This window comes from Gracilinanus agilis, chromosome 6 (assembly GCF_016433145.1).
Source record: "Gracilinanus agilis isolate LMUSP501 chromosome 6, AgileGrace, whole genome shotgun sequence".
Classification (NCBI taxonomy): domain Eukaryota; kingdom Metazoa; phylum Chordata; class Mammalia; order Didelphimorphia; family Didelphidae; genus Gracilinanus; species Gracilinanus agilis.
The window spans coordinates 161,574,055-161,595,018 of record NC_058135.1 but is presented as its reverse complement, the minus strand read 5'-3'; the positions used below and the strand labels follow the sequence as shown (position 1 = coordinate 161,595,018).

Genomic DNA, 20,964 nt, shown 5'->3' with positions numbered 1-20,964 from the left:
AAATGTCAGGAGATCTGGGGCTGAACTCACCTTGGTGCCAATAAGGAAGGGGGAGAGGTACCTCCAGAAGGAACCCCCTAATCATGTACCCCCCTAATCAGTGTCCCTGGAATTGCTCTCTTTCTCTCTAGTCTCTACTGTCCTTCACCTGATAGGACTGATACTTTATATCTCTCAATCTAGACCTAATTTTTTTCCTGAAGTTGGCCAGCCATTTGACCTAGAGTCCCCTTCAAGGCGCTGGCAAGTGGGTTAATTTCCTCCCCTTTTAGTTAATTTTGTGATTTTAAAAGAGGACCTTTTTAACCCAGAGAAAGAGCTAATAAATATGTTGAGGGCATTTGTTCTTGAGCAGAGGGAATCTTTGCAGGTCCTGAGTTCATGACCTGCTTCTCCCCCATCACCATCACCTTTTCCCTCAAAAGACTAGAAATGAGTCTAGGCTTTCCACGTCTAAAAAGTTGCCATCGAGGAATGTAGCTTTCCAGATTATGGGGTGCATTCCCTCCCTGGGTGGGGAATGAGTTTAAAGCAAAGGCTACAATGACTGGATATTTTCGACAGCACAATCGTGGGTGCCGAAGTGGAGGTAACTTGAAGAGAAGGAGGAAGAAGCGAGGTCAGCGCCGCAGGCGTCATGGAGATGAGCGCCTGGACACCGCGTCTGCTTTATCCGGGAGCCTTCTTGTTTCCCAAAGTCTAGCCCAGAACGCCGCCTTCTTGGAGCGGCCCGTAGAAAGGCGACGAAAAACCTTTAAGACCCGACGTCGTCTTGACCCAACAGCGTCCCTGCGGAGGAAGAGAAAGAAAGCAAAAAAGCATCCTCTGAGATGTCGTCAGCGACGAAGAAAGCGACGCGTCAAACAGAAGATAGTACTACTGGCCTGGGACGGGGAGCAGCCCCACGAGGACTTGAAGCAATGGTGCCACACCCAGAAAAGCGAACTCAAGACTGCCAAGCCCAGGGCAGTGGAGGGACAAGCATGGGGAAACTTCAGGTAGGTAAACGAGGCACCCAAAGGGAGGGGCCTCAAAGTGGACAGCACTTCCAGGCAGCCTGGAACTAAAAGGAACGGCGGGGGTGGCATGGAGGATGGGGTATGAATGCAGGAAAAAAAGATGATCTGTGCTGAGAGGAAGACCGAGAGCCTTTTGGGAGAGTAGGAGTAGAAGTTAGAGGTCTTGAGGGGAAATTATATACATTTGGAGAGACTTTGGAGAAGTTCTTTTGGAGACCCAAAGAGAGTGCATATGCAGGGATGTGCTGATACATGTTTAACAACTTCCTCTCATATTATATCTCACATACATACATACAATATGTATATATGTATATATATGCAAAAAGCACGGACATACTACTCTAAAACAACTGATTTTTCCCATGCTAAAGAGCCACAAATCAAATAGTGTGACCAGTAAAAAAAAACGACAACATAAAAAAATACAAAAAATACAACAAAAAAATTTGAATAATTTGGGAAAACATGGAATACTCAATATAAATCCCTGCAAGGTCCTCATCATTCACGATAGAGATAAGCAGACTTATATTACAACAAAAATTTCCTCTTGAAATTTAAGTATTTATTGGATAATTTGGGAAAACATGGAATACTCAATATAAATCTCTGCAAAGTCCTTAACTTTTTATTCTGGATCCAGAAATACTGTACCTATATTGATGAAAACATTTGGAACTATGGATAAGTTTTCAAAATAATATTGTAGATGTTTCCCAATTTTAAATATGCTTTCCAACAAATGATTGGAAAATACCTATTTATTAATTACTTGACAAGTTTACAAAAGTAATTTTCATTTTGTTTTTAAACCTAGATATTTCTAAATATGAATGGATAATAAACCTATTTGCTTTTGCCACATATGATACGTTTGATACATGCACTATCAGAAATTAGAATAATTTAATAGATTATTTTGTGAAAGTATATTGAAATAAGCCTTTGAAAATCTGAAGTATATGTTAGCTCTAGAAAAGAGGTCTCTAGTTTACTAAAAAAAAGCAATATAGATTTTAGAACTGTTTGTAACATCTTATGTTAGTGAAAATGGGTTTTCCACAATAACTGTTATAAAATAATCAGTTAATTAATGGTTGAAATGGAATTATGAGAAGCAGCTTCAGTAAAGCCACATCTTGAGAAACTGTGTTAAAGAAGCCCATGAATAATGAATAATATTTCATGTGGTTACTATTTTTATTTGGTAAATATAAAAATTATGAAAATAAGTATCTGTATATTGTATTGTTTTATTTTATGCTTAAGACTTATTTGTTATAAATTTTTAATAAATAATTTAAATTGAATAGGCTATGTGCTAAGAAAAAATATTTGTATTTTTTTTGAAAAGTATAAAGGGGAGGATCAGTATTTGATAAACTCGAATTACCTGAGGAAGAGCTCTATATTTAAAAAGAACTGCTGAGTAAACTGGAAAAGTTTGAAAGATGAGATGTAGAACAACATCTTGTACCACAATAAGCTCAGAATAGACAAATAACTTTAATGGAAACGGTCATATCACATACAAAAAAAAGAAAGTAACAGATCAGATACCTTCCCCAGCTATAGTTTTTTGGATGGGTTGAATTTGATGCTATTGAGGCCCTTTCCAACTCCAAATTCTGTGATTCTGATTCTGTTAATGTAATGGAATATTTACTATGCCATAAGAAGCAATGAATATGAAGAATTCAGAGATGCCTAGGAAGACTTCTTTGAACTGATACAGAGTAAAGTCAACAAAATCAGGAAACTAGTAGAATGAAAGTTAGATTTGGGATCTAAATTTGAGGTCTTTGCAATTCTCTCGCCTCTTGATCAAAGGCAATTTGGTTAAATTCTATGTATTTTCATTTCCTCATGTATAAAATGTGAATAATAATCCTTACAGTGAAATTGTGAGGAATGTATTTTGTAAACTTTGCTTCTATAACCCAATATTCTACTATATCTCCAATCTCATTGGCATAGGTATTCTCAACAATGATGCAGATTACCACTCATTTAGACCTGCCTAGCCTGTGCAAGACTTGCCCATGACTTCACAGAAATGAATCACAGGCAGTTTTTCTTGAGTTCTGTGTAGGAGGCTTTCCTCATGTTCTGATAATGCCAGGACTGTAACAGAGCACTTGAGCTCACCATTGGTTTTTCCTTATTCACCCTAATGTCCAGATCATCATCATCTTTTTTTTTTTAAATCATGCATTTATTTGACAAGATCCTTTACATACTTTTTCATTCATCAAGCTTTTATTAATAAGCCTGTAGAACTTTAAATGAAAAAAATGAATTAAATACATTGCTGTATTCTGAGAAATACTGCATTCCTATCTAGATATCTATGACTGGCTTTCCATAGTCATTATGGTTCAATCAGCCCTGACAATGTGAAGAGGTACCCAACTGATGTCAGCTTTCATCCTAAAGAGACTTACACGTAAAGCAGAATATTTGTGACCTCACCTTCTTCTAAGCAGCCTATGCACATAGTGTACAGATACATACGCCTCTCTTAAAGGTGACAGAGAATATCATATTCAATCTTACCATGTCTTGATTGGCTTAAGACCCAAGTTTGTAATGCAGGATTCATGCAAGATCCTGCATTACAAGTCTTAGGAACTGTTTGAATACTGGCAAAGGGCTGTGGGTAATTAAAAGAACTTTATAATTCTCCAAATGCGACCTTGTCCACTTTTCCTCTATTCAATGCTTTTCTCCTGTTTAATTCTTAATTGTAAAGAGCTAGAAAAATGTAAACTATTACATTCAGCTTTGGGGGCTCTTATTCTTGGCTGTAATCTGTATCTATGGCATTTTGGAATGTTGTATCCCAGGATTATTTCCCGTTTATAGTTGAAGCCTCCAAATCTTGTGAGATCCTACCTGTGGCCTGGGTACTTGACCATTTCTTTCTAGATGCTTGCAGTAATTTTCTTTGATGTGATATTTCCGATACTTTTCCTTCTGGAGTCTTTTTCAGGAGGTAATCAGTAGATTCTTTTTTATCTTTACTTTTCCCTCAGAGTCAAATCCATCTGAGTAATTTTTATTTATGATTTCTCAAAATATTGTATCCAGGTTTTTTCAGACTACTGCTTCTTAAATTATCTCTACATAGGTTATTTTTATATGAGATGTCATACATTTTCTATTTTTCAATCTTCTAATAATTTTTGCTGTCTCATGGATTCAGTAGCTCTGTTTGGTTTATTTAGAGCAGTGGTTCCCAAATACTTTTGGCCTACTGCCCCCTTTCCAGAAAAAATATTACTTAGCCCCCTGGAAATTAATTTTTTAAAAAATTTAATAGCAATTAATAGGAAAGATAAATGCACCTGTGGCCATCACCACCTACCTGGATCGCTACAGCACCCACCAGAGGGCAGTAGTGCCCGCTTTAGGAATCACTGATTTAGAGAGTCTGTTTCTTGGGTAAGCTTTGACATTTTTTTCTTCTAAGATATTTATTCTTCTAAATTGGGGATAATAATAGCATTTACTTTCCAGGGCTATTGTGAGGATCAAATGAGATAATAATTATAAAATTCTTAGCATAGTGCCTGGCACATAATAAGCACTATATAAATGTTAACTATCAATAATAATAATAATAATAATAATGATAATTCCTCCATAACTTTTCTTTTGTTTATCTCTTACTTTGTTTCTGTTAGCTATTCATGTAGTCCTTGTGGAATATCTATTTTTCCTTTGAGTCTCTGCTTGCAATTGATTTAGAATCACTTATCCCTTCTTTGGGGGACATTTCTAGATCTATAATAATTTTTTTTTACTGGTTGATTTTTATTTTGATTTACTCCTCTATCCAGCTTTTGTTTCTGAACTGGGAGTTGTGCCATGACCAAACTCTGCTGAACTTTTAACTGGGTCTGCTTGGTCTCACCCTTGGTCCTCTAGGTTCTTATGTCATCTCACACCTGCTAGAGTCTTGCGTCCCCAGGATCTTTAGGTTCAGAATTCTGGGGTGTCAAGACCCTCTCTGGAATCTCAGGTTGAAGTTTTTGTTAGGGATCTTGGAGCCCCTAGGCCTGGGCTTTCTGGATCTAATGCTCCTTGCTGCTCCCTGAGGCTTTCAAAGTCCCCAGCCTATAGTATTAGTGTCATCACAGGGTTTTCTTTGGGGAGCTCTCTGTTCTTGTTAACACAAAGCATATGTCCATGGCCTGTCTTTGGTTATGCAGAGAGACTATCTTGTACTTGCCCAGACCCTTTACTATTGCCCTGGGACTTCTGGCTGACCTCTTGTGCAATTCTGGGTAAAAGAAGTAACTTCAAGTAGTTGCTTATTTGATTTCTTGATCATTATTCCATCTACTCCAAACTTTGGGCATTTCTTGCAATAGGTTTGTTGGAATTGGGAGGTTTGCCCTCCTGTTCAGAAAGCCATCTTGGTCTGAAGTCCTTAGATTTAGTTTAGGCTATTCAAAATGGAGATGGAAGTGTGGAGGTTTAAGGTTTTAATTTACCTGTTTCTCTCTCAGCAATTTACAGTTCAATGTGCTTGCTGCTTTTGTGAAGCATTTCTTTCCAATTAATTTATGTGAACTTTGTTTGAGATGGGATACTGAAGCTGCCGAGACCCAGGGTTGTAGGATAATGTATCTTATAATAGAAAATTGCCCAGGTACAAAATTAGATGGTGGAAGTCTAATGAGTTACTCACTCTTTCTTTTATAAGCCCTATGGTTTCTAATAATCTTTGAAAGAGCCAAATTTCTGCTTATGGAGGAATTGCACCATAAAAAATTGTTACGGCTTTTTGATTGATAAGGAGGCAAAATGGCACATCACATAGAGGGTAGACATTGAGTCAGGAAGATGTGGTTCAAAGTCCAACCTCTGGTCCATGCTGGCTCTGTGACCCTGGGCAAATCTCTTAGACTCTCAGTGCCCGAAGGTGGGACTGTAAGGCTTAAAGTTTACAGAAGAATTGTCCAAATGAATCAGTAGAGAGAGTCTCCACAGCTAGACTTCTCCGCCCTGATGAAGTCATAGATTTCTACCAAAGTGTAAACAAATTTTTAAAAAATTATTGTGTAAATCATTATTTTGGTCCACAGTTCTGATCATTTCTTCGTTGTCTATACTGCCTTTTATCAGGATGTAATTACCCTCCTTATCTCTTTTAATCAGATCAATTTTTGTTTTGGCTTTGTCAGATATCATGATTGCATCTCCTATCTTCTTTTTTCTCAGTTGATGCCCAATAAATTCCAACCTCTTACCTTTACCCTGTATGTGTCTACCTGCCTCATGTATGTTTCTTCAACATATGATAGGATTTTGGTTTTTAATCCACTCTGCTATCTGCTTCCATTTTATTTATTCATCCCATTCACATTCAGAGTTATGATTACCATCTATATTCCCCATCATTTTGATTTCTTCTTATGATCATACCCTTTCTTCTTTCATTATTTCTCTTCACACCAGTGTTTTGCTTTTAATCAATCCCCCTTTTCCCTCACCCTTATTTTCCTTTCTTTCCCATCCCTTTCCTTCTTATTCCCCTCTTATTTCTCCTTAAGGTCTATTAATCACTATCCCCAACCTTTCCTTCCCTTTCAATACCCCTTTCCCAACCTCATCCCCTTCCTTATTCCCTTTCAACTTCTCTGTAGAGTAAGATAGAATTCTATTGGGTCCACAGTTCTAAGTATAATAGCCTAAGTTAATGTAAAGGCAGTGAATTTGAATGTCAGCAATAATGAAAATAAAATACTTTCCTTATTCCTCATCCTTTTTTCTTCTCTCTTAAATCTTGTAGGCCTGAATACCATAACAGTTGGGGTCGAGGGTCTATCATCTGGAAGCTTCCTTCAAAAGCATTTTTTAGTTATCCCTCTCCAAGAATTGAAAAGCTGTCAGAACCGAAACGATATAAAGAAGAATACCTACAAAAAAGGTAGAGTCCTACAAGAGTATCCCAAAGCCATAATGTGATTTTGTTAAATGCCTAAATATCTTTGTTTTTGTTTTTGTGTATGAGCCGTTTTCATTATCTTTAAGGGATTAACAAAGGAAATAAGAGCATTTCCACAATCACTACCCTTTCATCCATCCCAACACTTAGTAATGCAGTGTCCAGTTTTAGAATTGTGGTAAAGCTGAAATTTCTTAGAACTTGGGATTAGATTGGAACATTATCAGCCAATTCCATGGAAAAACTCAAATGAGTCAACTTTTTTTTTTGAGCTAGAGGAAATGGAAGTATCACTATATTCCTATTATTGAATATAAACTTGTCCTTATTTCTTTTTATTTTATTTTATTTTATTTTATTTATTTTTTTTACATTTATTAATATTCATTTTTAACATGGTTACATGATTCATGCTCCTCCTTTCCCCTTCAACCCCTCCCCGCACCCCCCCTACCCATGCGCATTTCCACTAGTTTTGTCATGTGTCCTTGATCGAGACCAATTTCCAAATTGTTGGTAGTTGCATTGGTGTGGTAGTTTCGAGTCCACATCCCCAATCATGTCCACCCCAACCCATGCGTTCAAGCAGTTGTTTTTCTTATATGTTTCCTCTCCTGCAGTCCTTCCTCTGAATGTGGGTAGCATCTTTACCATAAATCCCTCAGAATTGTCCTGGGTCATTGTATTGCTGCTGGTTCAGAGGTCCATTACCTTGTCCTTATTTCTAAGTCCAATTCAGTTCAATATCCATGTCTCCTAGCAAGTTGATGGTTAGCCTAAATAGCGGTGGAATAATAGCAACAAGAATGGACATCTATAGAATGTTTTAAAAATATACAAATACATTTCTCTGTCTTTCTGTCTCTTCTTTCTCTGTCTCTCTCTGTCTATTCTTTCTCTGTCTCTGTCTCTCTCTCTCTCCACACACACATTCATTTCAGCAGAACCAATGAACAGAGATGTAAATCCACCGAGATAAGACTTCCACATAGCTATTTTCGGTCCCCAAAGTAGTCTTTTTTAAAAATTTGAGTGGATTTATTCCCTGCCTTCTTATGAACTTAAAAAAATCACTATCATTTCCTAATTATGCTCATCCCCCAAAAGAACCCTCTCTTATAATAAATAAGGTCAAGTGAATCATATCAACACAACAGCCATGTCTAAAAATATATTTCTTATTCCATATCTTTCAAAAGGTGGTGCATACTTCATTCTCAATCCTATTAAGTCACCTTTGGTTCTCCCATTGGTAGATTTTTCAAATCTTTCCAGTGATGTTTTCCTCCATACTATTTTGATCATCATGTAAACAGTTTTCCTCATTCATTATACTTTCACAAACCAGTCTTGTGAAATGTATCTGGCCATTCCGCATAGTAGAAAGATCGATGGATCTTTCTTATAGTAGAAGAAATGTGACCTGGAACAATGTTTAGTTGGGTGAATTAAAGTCTGGTTGAATAATCATACTCAATCAGTGCCATCTTAGATGGAGCATGCTATAGGAGTCTGCACTTGACCCAATAACTTGAATAAATAAATAGAAGGAAGATCATATCAGAATTTCAGATGATATAGAGGTGGGACAGATAGCTAATATAGGGGATGATGACAGAATCAAAATTCAGAACTCAAGTTATTACCACGAGCTAAAAACAAGGAGGTTAAATGAACAGGAAACTGTAATTTGCCTGGGGTCACTCGGCTAGCAAGTGTCAGAAGCCAGATTTGAAGTCTGGAAGAGGAGTCTTCCTGCCTCCCAGACCAGCACTCTATCCCCTGTAGCACCTAGCAGCCTCTTTATTATAGGTACCAGGCTTTAATGGAGTGATGTCCTGAGGAGCTATTGACATGGAGGGGTATTTTTCCCTCGTACTGAATGGACCCAGACTACTGTTGTGTTGAGTGCAACAATGCTCATCAATTATAACTTTTCAAGTCCCTGTTTGCTTGCAGGCCATACAGTTCCCCAACTTGGCACGTGAAAGACGCTTCACACATCCCGGAGGCTTCCAATCGGGTAGTTCAACTCGCTGTGGCTAAACCTACACATCCAGAGTATGAGGGTCCCAAACAGGTAAAAGGGCTCATGTCAAAGAAAATGTATGTGACCCTGTGGGATTGTACCCTTTAAAATGAGCTCCTGTAGTCTGGCTGTATCTGGCTCTTATAACAACACTATTGTTTCCCCTGCCTTTTTTCTTTAGTCATTCCTTTTTTTCCATAGCTTATATTTTCCCTCATTATTAAATCAGACCTTTTCTCTCCTCTCCTTTAATTCTTACTAGATTCCCCCACCTCCTACTTCATAAGAGAATAACATGGACAAAAGCTCCCTCAATGTTCCTCTTCCTCATCTCCAGATTTTTCTGTAGCTTGCACTATCCTTCCTTCCTGATTCAGAGGAAGAAGTGTCTCATCTTCTTTCCAAAGGAAACCCTCTAAGCCTGGACCTTTACTCCCATGTCTGACACACAGTCATCACTTAATATGTGCTTGTTGAAGTGAATTAAGTTAAATATCCTCCACTCCAGCCACCATCTTGTTTTATCAGTCTGATGCTTTCAATTTCAACTTTCAACTTCTACTCTAGCTTCTTTCCCTCCAATTACAAACTTCTGATTTTTCCTACCCTAAAAAAGTTCCCTTTAACATACCATTGAATTACTGTTGTCCCATCTCCTTTCTTCCTTTGCTCTCCAAACTCTTAACCAAATAAGCTTGTATTCAGGATAGACACCTCTTTGCCATTCACTCACCCCTTGACTTGCAAATCAAGAAATCCAAATTTATTTCTTGATTTTTTTTCTGCAATATTTGCTAGTATTGACTAATGGCTTCTTGTCTTCCATGATACTGCATTATCATTTTTTGAAATCTCTCTGATGACTCCTCAAGAGATTTCAGATTGACAAGCAATTATTTAATGTCTAACATTTATTTATTGATCGATCAACAACCATTTATTACATGCTGTCAGGACATTCTGGTTCTCTTTTCTCTCCTACAATCGAAATGTATATATTTCCTATATACGTCATACTGCTTATGGATATTGTCTCTAACTAATAGAATGTGAGCTCTTTGAGAATTGGGTCCATCTTTTTTTCTTAGTATCTCTTAACACATTGCTTTGGCCATAGCCCTTAAAAATGCCTTTTCATTTATATTATTCAGTTCTCTTCTCTCCTCTTCCTACACTATTTTTCTTAATGATCATATCCACTGCCATGATTTCAGTGATTACCACTATATAGTTGATTCCCACATGTATTTTCCAATCCAGAGCTCTATTCCTGCACATAAAACTGCTTGCTAGACATTTCTTATTTGTTTCATGAGCATCTCAAATTTAACATGTCCAAGATTGAACTACGTATCTTGAGCTCCTCTTACTTCTTCATTAACTTCTGATGACATTTTTTAATCAAGACTTCAAACCTCAGTCATCTTTGACTCTTCCTTCTCTCATCCTACTAATCCACTTAGTCCTCAATTCTTACAATATCTTTTGTAGCAGTCTCCACTTTTTAATTCTCAAATCTACTATCTTGATTAAATTTTTCACCACCTTTTTTTTGTTTGTTTGTTTTACATGGACAGTTTAATATCTTCCTAACTGGTCTCTTTGTCTCTGGCTTGTACTCATTTTTAAACCCTCCTATATGCAATCTCTGATTATGTCACTGCTTTGCTCAAAATTCATTAATGATGTTGAATTGTGTATGAAAATGAAGTGGAGTACTTGTTAGTCTGTTATTTGGGTCTCTTTATAATCTTGTTCCAGCCTCCTTTTTTATGGCATAAAAATCATGGAATTTGGAATCAGATGAATTCATATTGCCTCTTTTTTAAAAAATTTAATTAAATTTAATTTTTTTAAACCCTTACCTTCTGTCTTGGAGTCAATACTGTGTATTGACTCCAAGGCAGAAGAATGGTAAGGGTAAGCAATGGGGATCAAGTGACTTGCCCAGGGTCACACAGCTGGGACGTGTCTGAGGTCAGATTTGAACCTAGGACCTCCCGTCTCTAGGCCTGGTTCACTAGCCTATACTGAGCTACCCAGCTGCCCCCTCATATTGCCTCTCAACAGTTACTAGCTGTGTGATTCTGGGAAAGTCACAGACTCTCTGATCCTGGTTTATCAACTATAAAATGGGAGTAGTGGTATTTGCTCTACCTTACAACAAGAGTTGTTGCAAAGAAAGTGCTTTGTAAATTTTAAAGCACTGTAGAATGTGAATTGTAAAATTACAGCACCTTAGTAAAACTGAACTTTTTGTTATTATCCAACATGCCCTATATTTTCCCACCTTTATGCATTTGCTCATTCTTTCCACTTGTGCCTTTTAAAAGTCTATCCATCCTTCAAGGTTCAATCTAAATGCTACCTTCTCCAGGAATCCTTTCTATCCTTTCTCCTTTCCCCTTAGAAAAGATTACTAAAATTCTGTTGTGTTTTTCTGGCACCTCTCATAGTTATTTACAAAATTCTTCTGTGTATTACAATTATTTATGTAATTAGCTGTTAGTTTATTTACTAGAGTTTAAGCTCTTTGAGGGCAATGACTATTGGTTTCACATTTGTATGTTTCACAGTGTTTATTGACTAAGATACTTTTGGGGCTCTTTTAGTCTCCTTTATAGTAACTGATTTGTATTGGTTAAGCTTTTATACAAAATTGTTGTAACTAATTTAACTAATGACAATGTCATTTAAAAAATTATCTATTGCCTATTTTATAATGATAAAAAATTATCTATTGCCTATTTTATAACAATAGGCTTGTTTAAACAGTTCAAGATTGACCTGTTTTAGTTCTGTATACAATTACCTAATTATTTCTATCTCTTTTAGCCTTTTTCTAATTCTCAATATTGCTCTGACAAATTGATAATCTGATTGTATACAGAAAGCTGATTTATGGGTAACTCTCATATGAATAGGTCTTTTAAGATATAATCAATTTCATTTTTGTGAGCTTATTTGGTGTGTCCTATTACTGGCATTTATCAATTCTTTTCTCAAAGAAAGTAATCATACTAGAATAAGGTGAAACTTAAGTACATTGTTTGATCCCTTTCATTCTTTCTTCCTGACCCCTGTTTTCTGATTTATTTCTCACCTAGTCTAACCATTGCATTAATAAGTAATTGAGAATTAAAATGTATACTGATTTAATTTGTAAGGTCTTAGAACTTTTGGTAAAATTATTCTATTTCTTGATCTTCTGCAACTGATGTTGTTGTATAAATTGCAATTGTTTTCACAGTGATCTTTTTGCAAATATCTATCATAATCATTTCAATGTAAATGACCAGATATCCCAGAAAATAATGGTTCTTGTTACCTTTAAGTGTATGATAAAAACAAATTCTGCCAGCTCCTTTATGTAGTTCTCCAAGGGGTACTTTTGAGTCATCTTTTCACCTAGCTATAGCTTCTATATTTCTTCTGGTTGTTTATAATGGGAGTGTCAAGATTAATATTATAGTTCCTACAGTAGTATGCCTATTTGTTGGTCAATGGATAAAGATCTCAACCTGCAAAAAATTTGTAGATTGTCTAAAAACTGTGTTGCTCTTAGCATCTTCTACCTCCTCCTTCTATCATTTTCCCATAGTCCCTGCAGAAATGGGAGGGGACCATTTTGTATTTTTCTTTGTTTTAAAGGTTGCCATGGCCAAGGATTTAATCACCAAGTGACCAGCCTGTTGGTGGTGAACTATACTTAGTCTGGTTCTTGGAAAGCAGATTTGGTCTTTTGCCTGGGTCTTACTCAAAGCCTTCTCAACACATGGTCAAAGTTGCCAGGGCTGACATTCAGCTGGCGTAACCTTTGAGGACCCAAAGTCATCTCTGTTATGATGAGGCATCAGAATAGGACTTTGCCAAATAGAGAGATATTATGGCCCAAGGCAACACAAGTTTTAAATCTAAACTTGTTTATAAAATCTGGCAAAGGAGGATGATGGATAATTTTGGGCAGGGAGGCCTCATAAAGCAAAGAGAAGTAGTAAAAATAAAACCAGTTTAAAGAAGTTTGACAAGAGATCCAACTAAATAGTAATTGCAAAAACATTTAAGAATAAAAATGGAAAGAGGGCAACAAACAGAAGAAAAATTGAAAAAATCTGAAGTTTAAAAAAATACAAATTCAAATTAAAAAAAGTAGAAGTACCATACTTGAACTCAACATCAACATCCTGAATATACTTACAGCATAGGCATGCATAAAGCATAAATCATGTTTACCAATACACCAAATCCATGCTCCATGCATGTCTCTGACTTATAAGAGAAGATACCAAAGGAATGGGGGGGGGGAAATTGGGTCTTATTAATACTAAAGAAAGATAAACATCAAAATATATTAACCTTTATGCCTACTTTCCCATCTATAGAAAATCTTTATAAGACTTTATAATCTTTATAAGACACATTGAAGTCATCCTAATGGAGGGTAGTGGGTAACACTCAATCTTTTATGAGCCATCTTCTAAAATGGACCATATCTTTACATTTACACCTGGCTGAAAGATGTAGTATAGATAAGATCATACTGTGCTTATTGTTTATTGATTATTAAAAAGTATTTTATTTAGTAGAATGAAATGCTGCCTTAAAGGCTTTCTTTCAACAAGATGTTTCATAGTCAGACATCAAAATCATCTAAGATTCTTTGAAAAATATTTGGAAATCTTCTGTTTTGTTAAATGCCCATACTTTCCCTCTGAAAGTATATAGTGAGTTTTGATGGATAGGTGATTCTTGGTTGTAGACCCAATTCTCTTGCCTTCCTGAATATCATATTCCAAGCCTTGCCATTCTTTAGTGTGGAGGCTGCCAGATCCTATATAATTCTGACTGGGTCTCCTTAATATCTGAATTATCTCTTTCTGGCTGCTTGAAGCTCTTGAATTTTACTCTTACATTCCTGGGGGTTGTCTTTTGAGGATTTAATGTAGGGAGTGATCTGTGGATTCTTTCAATGTCTATTTTGCCCACTTGTTCAAGAATATCAGGGCAATTTTCTTGAATAATTTCTTGTAGTATGATGTCAAGGCTTTTGATTCTCAGATTATCTGTCCTGGACCAGTTTTCCTTGTCAGTTTGTCTTTTCAATGAAATATTTCATGTTTCTTTTTATTTTTTCATTCTTTTGATTTTGCTTTATTAATTCTTGCTGTCTCATGAGATCATTAGCTTCTCCTTGCCCAATTCTAGTCTTTAAAGACTGGTTTTTCAGCTATTGTCTTTTGGTTTTCCTATTTTGTTTGGTCTATCCTGCTTTTTATGGCTTCTAGCAGGTTGATTCTGGTCTCCAATTTGCTTATTATTTCATTTGATTTTTGTGCCTCTTTTCCCACATGGGCAATTTTGCCTTTTAAGCTATTTTCTTTTTTGTATTACTTTCATTTCTTTTTCCCACTTTTCTTCCCAATCTTTCTTGGTTTTTGAACTCCTTTTTTAGTTCCTCCAGAGCTTGTGACCAATTTCCTTTTTATTTTTTTTTGGAAAGTTTGGATACATTTTCTTGTTTGTCACTCTCTGCTGTTCTCCCTACTCACACAATCACTGCCTTATTTAAGTCCTTTTGCCTTTTACCTGCTCTACTGCAATAGCCTTCAAAATTGGTCCTACCCCATGCATCTCTCCCTTCCATTCCAAATTCCAGATGGCTGCTAAGATGATATTTCTCAATCACAGACCAGACCATGTTATTTTCTTTCTAAAGAAGCTCTGTAGCTTCCAATTCCTTCTTGTATCAAGTGCAAACTCCTCTGTTTGTCATATAAGCTCATGATAATCTTGCTCTGAGTTGCCTTTCCAGGCACATTTACTATCTTTAGCATACTCTCCATTCCAACCACACTAGCTTACATTCTATTCCTAATGCATGACATTCAATCTCCTTTCTCTTGTCTTGGCAACAGAGGCTGCCCTATTTGCCCAGAATGTACCTCTTCACATCCAGCCTCTTTAGATAGAATCCCTTGCTTCTTTCAAAGTTCAATGTTACCTCTATAAGAAGGTGATTTCCTGATCTCTCAGCTATTAGTAATTCTGACCCCAAAACCTCATATCTACCCCTTATGTATTTTGTACCTACTTATGCGTATGTGTGTTGCTTCTTCTTATAGAATGTAAGTCCCCTGAGGGCAAATGCTGTTTGATTTTTGTCTTTGTCACCCAGGGATTATCATATAGGCTAGCACATAGTAGTTGCTTAATAAATGTTCACTGATTGACTGAATATCTTAAATGTCTTAGAGGATATTGGAGTCAATGAGTAAAAAGGAATGAAAAATTTTGTGACTTTTCTCACATCTCCTTAATATTTTCTGAAATGGTTGGACCAATTCATAGATTGTCCAGCAGTCTGTCTGCCTCTCTTGCTACAACCCCTCTAACACTGACTATTTCCATCTTTTGTCATTTTTGGAATACTGAAAGATATGAAGTGAAATCTTGTAGTTTTTATTTGTATTTCTCATATCTTTAATGACTTTCAACTATCTTTTATATGTTTACTGATTTTTTTAAACCCTTACTTTCCATCTTAGAATCAATATTGCATATTGGTTCCAGGACAGAAGAGTGGCAAGGGCTAGGCAATGGGGGTTTAAGTGACTTGTCCAGGGACACACGGCTAGGAAGTGCCTGAGGCCAGATTTGAACCCAGGACTTCTCATTTCTAGGCCTGGCTTTCAATCCACTTGAACATCTAGTTGTCCTCTATTGACACTTTAAATTTCTCTTTCAAATACAATTTATTTATATATTTTGATTAGTTATCCATATGGGAATGGATCTTAGTCTTCAAATTTTGTGTGAATTTAAACATACCTTAGATACCAGATTTTTATGAGAGACATTTGATGAAAAGATATTTTCCCACTTGTAATTTTTCTTCTATATTGATTTTATTCAGGCAAAACAGACTTGATCTTTTTTCCTTTGAAAACTATCCAAATAACATCATTACCTAATTTACTTCTAATTTTTAGTTTTACAATTAAATTTCTTTTTTTTAAAGTCTAGTTAAAATGGTACACACAGATATTCTCTTAGCACATATGATTTTACTCTCTGCCAACTCTGCTAAGAAGTGTGGTTCACTGTGCAGACCTAGAAATGCAATATGGATCTGATTGATGTCTTTTGTAAAAAGTCAATAAATACTATTTTATTTTCTTTATACAGGTTGAAACAAAGATTCCAGCTACTGCTCTGAATACACATCCCTCAACAAGAGTGATCTCTCTTTCTGAACCAAAGATCAAAATAGAAACATTATATTTTGAAAGAAGAACAAATGATTTGCCAATTCGCCCTGTAAGATACCACTTTTTTTCCCTTGTTATCTGGGGAAAGATACAAATTTTGACTGTTCCTGAATGTTAGAACAATGGGCTGGATAGAAAAAAGCTAAACTTTAATGAGACTAATTAAGAACTTCTACACTTGAATAAAAGAAAAAAACTTTACAAGTATTGTATGGAGGGGAAAACATAGTAAGATGGCAATTTCTATGAAAAATGAGATTTGGAGAGTTTAATCAGTTAGAAAGTCAATATGAATCAGGAGTATAATATGGCCGTCAGAGAAGCTAATGTGACCTTAAGCTTCATTGAGAAGCATGGTATCCAGAGCAAGTATGTAACTCCGCCAGATACAGCTCTGTTTAGAACACATATGGAAATATGCATTTAGGTTTGGTTACCAATCTGGGAAAGACTTGGTTAATCTGGAATATGTCCTTTAGAAGATAAGTAGTGTCATGAAAGGAGTAGAGTCCATGCCATATCAGGGAAGGTCAGTTGAAGAAACTGGGAATGTTTAACTTGGGAGAAGAGAAGACCAAGAGAGGCTATCATGGTTGTCTTTAGCTATTTGTAGAGCCGACAGATTTTTCTGCTTGGTCCCAGAAGGTACAACTTAGAACAAAAAGTAGAAGTTACAAAAAAAAATTTAGAGTTGATAGAAGAAAAGAAAACTTCATTAAAAAATAGAGATTTCCAAAAATAGAATAGGCTTCTTCTCTTACTCCCTCCATTGGGAGTTTTTAAGAAAAGGTTGTATGACTTCTTATTGAGGATATCACAGAAGGAAAGATAGCACTGAGTTTGGCTTCAGAGGGTTTGGCTTCATATTCTGTCTCTCCCTGTATGATCTCAGGCAAATCACTAAATCTGTCTCAGTTTTTTGTTTTTTTTTTCGGATGTATAATGAGGCACATGGATTAGATCATTTCTTAAATTCCTTTTACTTCTAATTCTATGATTTATAATTCTACCTATAGGATTACATATGTAGAAATAAAATATACATAAGTGTAGAATTATAATTCTATAATTTATGATTTATGACCTATGGGTTCCAGGTTGGACTCGGCAGACTCTGGATTCTCTTGTAACTCTGTCATCCTATAAATTCTAACCCTATTACTGTGGGGCATCTTAGAAGAGTTTCCTATAGAGAGAAGGGGTACCTGGACAAACGATCCAGAGCTGTGCCTGGTTTAGGTCTCATACAATTGGATACTTGCTAAATACCAGCAGGTCATGCTTCATACTAGTCATTGTTAAAGGGTCCTGAAGAGCAACTTGAATTTTACCACAGAGATTTCATATGGGATTCTCTCCGACAGTACAGACTAGTGGAAAGAGTGTAATGATTGAAATCAAGAGTCTTAGATTATAGTCTTGGTTGTGACTTGGATAAATCACATCTCTTAATTCTTCAATCTCCCAATCTGTAAAATGTAATAAGATTTATCATCCTCTCTACCTTAACCACAGGGTTTCTCCTTCTTCATTTGTAAAATGAAGGGGTCAAATGAAATGAACTCTAAGGTATATTCCATCTCCTTGGATTCTTAAATAGCCCTAAAAGGCAGTCTAGAAAAGCATTATTTTACATAAAATATATTTTACATGAATAGAATTATTTATTTTGTTTTACATGAAAAGCATCATTTTATATACTCCAGACATCACGAACACACAAGTTAAATATGTAATAATGAAATATGTCTGTAGGGGTGTGTGTATTTTATTCATGCACGCACACAACATTTTCAGAATTTAAGGAAAGTTATCTGATGTGAAATTCACTCATTCTTTTTAAAAAACAAAGATTTGAAAGATCTTTAGTGATTCTGACTAAATATCAACCTTGCTACGTCATTCGTATGGAAGCTCCCTCCATGTAGGCAGACTGTAACCCGTCTAGAACTAAATGTCTTAAAGAGTTGCTTTAGGCTCAGAAAGAGTAAATGACCTGAGCATAGTCAAACCATAGTTTATCATAAAAGTAGCCGAGGCAAATGCAAAATGGTGGACATCGCTTAAGATTAAAGTCAGCTGGTTTGGTGAATTTTTTCTATTTTTTTTTTTTGTTTTCCTTTAAAGGTATCCGATGCTGCCATGGCAGCCCAGCCAAGTTCTCGTACACAACTTCTAGCCAGAGCCAAAACTGTAAATGAACAGTATCTTCCAGTGCGTCCAGTTCAGCAGCCAATACGGCGGTCTGCCCTAAAATATGTCCCATCACCAAGGATTGAAGAACTATCTGTTCCTAGTGCAAGGTATGCATGTACCAAGAGAAAAAAAGGAGAGATGGGAGGGGAACAGATGGGTAGCTCAGGGAATTGAGAGTCAGGCCTAGAGAGGGGATGTCCTGGGTTCAAATCTGACCTCAGACACTTCCCAGGTGTGTGACCTTGGGCAAGTCACTTAACCCCCATTGCCTAGCCCTTTCTACTCTTTTGCCTTAGCACCAATACATAGTATTGATTCTAAGACAAAAGGTAGGGTTTTAAAAAAGAGAGAGAAGAGATGATCTGGGGAGGGAAGTGTTAATAAGAAGAAAAGTTCTAGAAATAAAATATTTTCAGAGAAATCTTGTTACATTTACCTTGGCAAGCCATTGGCTATTTCATAATAAAATACTGAGCTGTTTTTAAGGTCCAGAAGACCTAGTGTTGACTGGGAGTCAAAAAACTTGGCTCTCATTCTAACTGTGGGGTTCATTTTCTGTCTGGCCTTTTAAGTAAATCAGTAAACTTTAGAGTTTATTTCCTTTATCTACAAAACAAGCCTAACCACACTAGTTCCCTGCCCATCTCCTATGAATAATAAGAGGGCTTATATGATTAATACAAAGTAGATGTTTTGATTTCTGGAAAAGAAACACATAAACTTGACAAAAGTTTCTCTTCTTTATGATGCTCATTTAGGCAATGGTGAATTAAATGGAAGGCACTCTCTCTTTAGAGCAGAGGTAGGGAGGAAAGAATCAAGTGAGTGACTCAAATTCACCCTATTTCTTGCTGGCTGAATCTTAAGGGTGACCAGTGGGCTTGTAAGAGTAGGCGGGCTGATTGGGTTCTAAGCTGGGATCTTTTTTTCAGAAGTCAGTTTAAAACAATACGGGAAGGAAGTGTGGTTCAAGGAGGCCGAGAGGAAGTAGATCATAAATTTTTGGTCAGGACCTGGGAGTTAGTGTTTAGTGCACAGGATATAGCAGTGGAAAAGGAGCCAGCTTTGGAGGCAGGATGATACAGGTTCAAGTCCTACTTCAGACACATTACTGATCTCAGGACCCTGGACAAGTCCTTTTAACTCTCGGTACCCTCAGGCAAAAGTGTAAGATGCTTAAGTTGCAGATTGTACTGGTAGAAAGGATAGGAGCCCCCTCCATCAATGAAATCACAGGTCAAAATTATTCTTCAAAATATTCAAGGTTTTAAAATGTTATTTGTTTTGTTTCTAGAAGACACAAAGGAAGTTAGTGTTAACTTAGGACAAAAGTTTAGGATAAATAGTGTAACAACTCTAAGACTCTTTGCTCAGTGTCTTGACATAAGCCAACTGCTTTTAAGTGCACAGGGATCCCCTTATTCATGAGCCCATCTAACGTGGGCACTGGCATTATTTATTTTTTTTAGTTTCATTGTTTTTATTTTTTAATTTAATTTTTTAATTTTTATTTTGAATATTTTCCCATATTTACATGTTTCATGTTCTTTCCCTCTCCCCCAAACCCCCCTAGCGCCCCTTAGACTGACATTATTTTTTTTAAACCCTTACCTTCCGTCTTGGAGTCAATAGGCAGAAGAGTGGTAAGGGTAGGCAATGGGGGTCAAGTGACTTGCCTAGGGTCACACAGCTGGGAAGTGTCTGAGGCCAGATTTGAACCTAGGACCTCCTGTCTCTAGGCCTGGCTCTCAATCCACTGAGCCACCCAGCTGCCCCCGGCATTATTTTTTAATAGTAAAAGAGAACTAAATTTGAACAATTTAGTTTTTTTGTAATAAGTACAATACTACTGAGAAATTTCTAGTTTTCTTTCTGAAATGCTATACTTATTTTCTTTTATTTTCCCCTTTGCTTTGTTTCAGAACACCTTTGACCACCAATGGCATTAATCTAGACGCTTTTAAAGTCAAGGAAGCCGCAAAAGTAGCAATATGTTCTCCAAGAATAGTAAAATTGGCTGAGCCTGTTAAACGTTGAATGCACAGAATACCTCCAACACCAGTAATGTGTCTGGATTTGAAGATGTCTGGCTCTCCTTTCTGCCAGAAAACACTCAATGAGACCTCTGGGAGAATCATTGTAATGATTAAACAGCAATTTTCTTCTGCGTACTTTTTTTTGTATGTGTGTTTCTAGTATCCGATATTCCTTGCCATTTCCACCAAAAAGATGAGAAAATAGCAATAGTGGCATGTCTCATCATCATTCCTTTGAGGTGAATGAAGCCCTGCATAATAAGGACATGCCAATTGTTAGTGATAAACCTAAATCTATAGTACTTTCTTGTGGTTTTATGTATTTTCTAATAGGGTCAGTTTCCCTAGTTTGTTAGGATTTCTGTCTTTTCTTCTCATATATACACATGGTTCCTTCTTAGAACAAGTAATTTTGATCCCATACCAATTACTTTTAAATTAGCTGGATATTGCATTA

The 20,964-nt window shown here is 36.4% G+C and overlaps 1 protein-coding gene across 1 annotated transcript; it reads left to right on the top strand.

The window, feature by feature from the left end:
* Positions 1 to 543: 543 nt before the first annotated feature.
* THEGL (theg spermatid protein like) lies at positions 544 to 20,508 on the top strand. The gene is made up of 6 exons (XM_044681725.1): positions 544 to 998; positions 6,823 to 6,960; positions 8,938 to 9,058; positions 16,193 to 16,324; positions 18,403 to 18,578; positions 20,394 to 20,508. Exons 1-6 carry the CDS (start codon positions 544 to 546, stop codon positions 20,506 to 20,508), a joined length of 1,137 nt encoding a protein of 378 aa, XP_044537660.1.
* The last annotated feature ends 456 nt before the right edge of the window (positions 20,509 to 20,964 follow it).

Excerpts from the sequence above, each read along its gene's own strand:
- THEGL (XM_044681725.1), top strand. The coding sequence starts at position 544 with ATGACTGGATATTTTCGACAGCACAATCGTGGGTGCCGAAGTGGAGGT. Across the intron at positions 999-6,822 it reads CAAGCATGGGGAAACTTCAG|GCCTGAATACCATAACAGTT; the intron begins GTAGGTAAACGA and ends TAAATCTTGTAG. Across the intron at positions 6,961-8,937 it reads GAAGAATACCTACAAAAAAG|GCCATACAGTTCCCCAACTT; the intron begins GTAGAGTCCTAC and ends GTTTGCTTGCAG.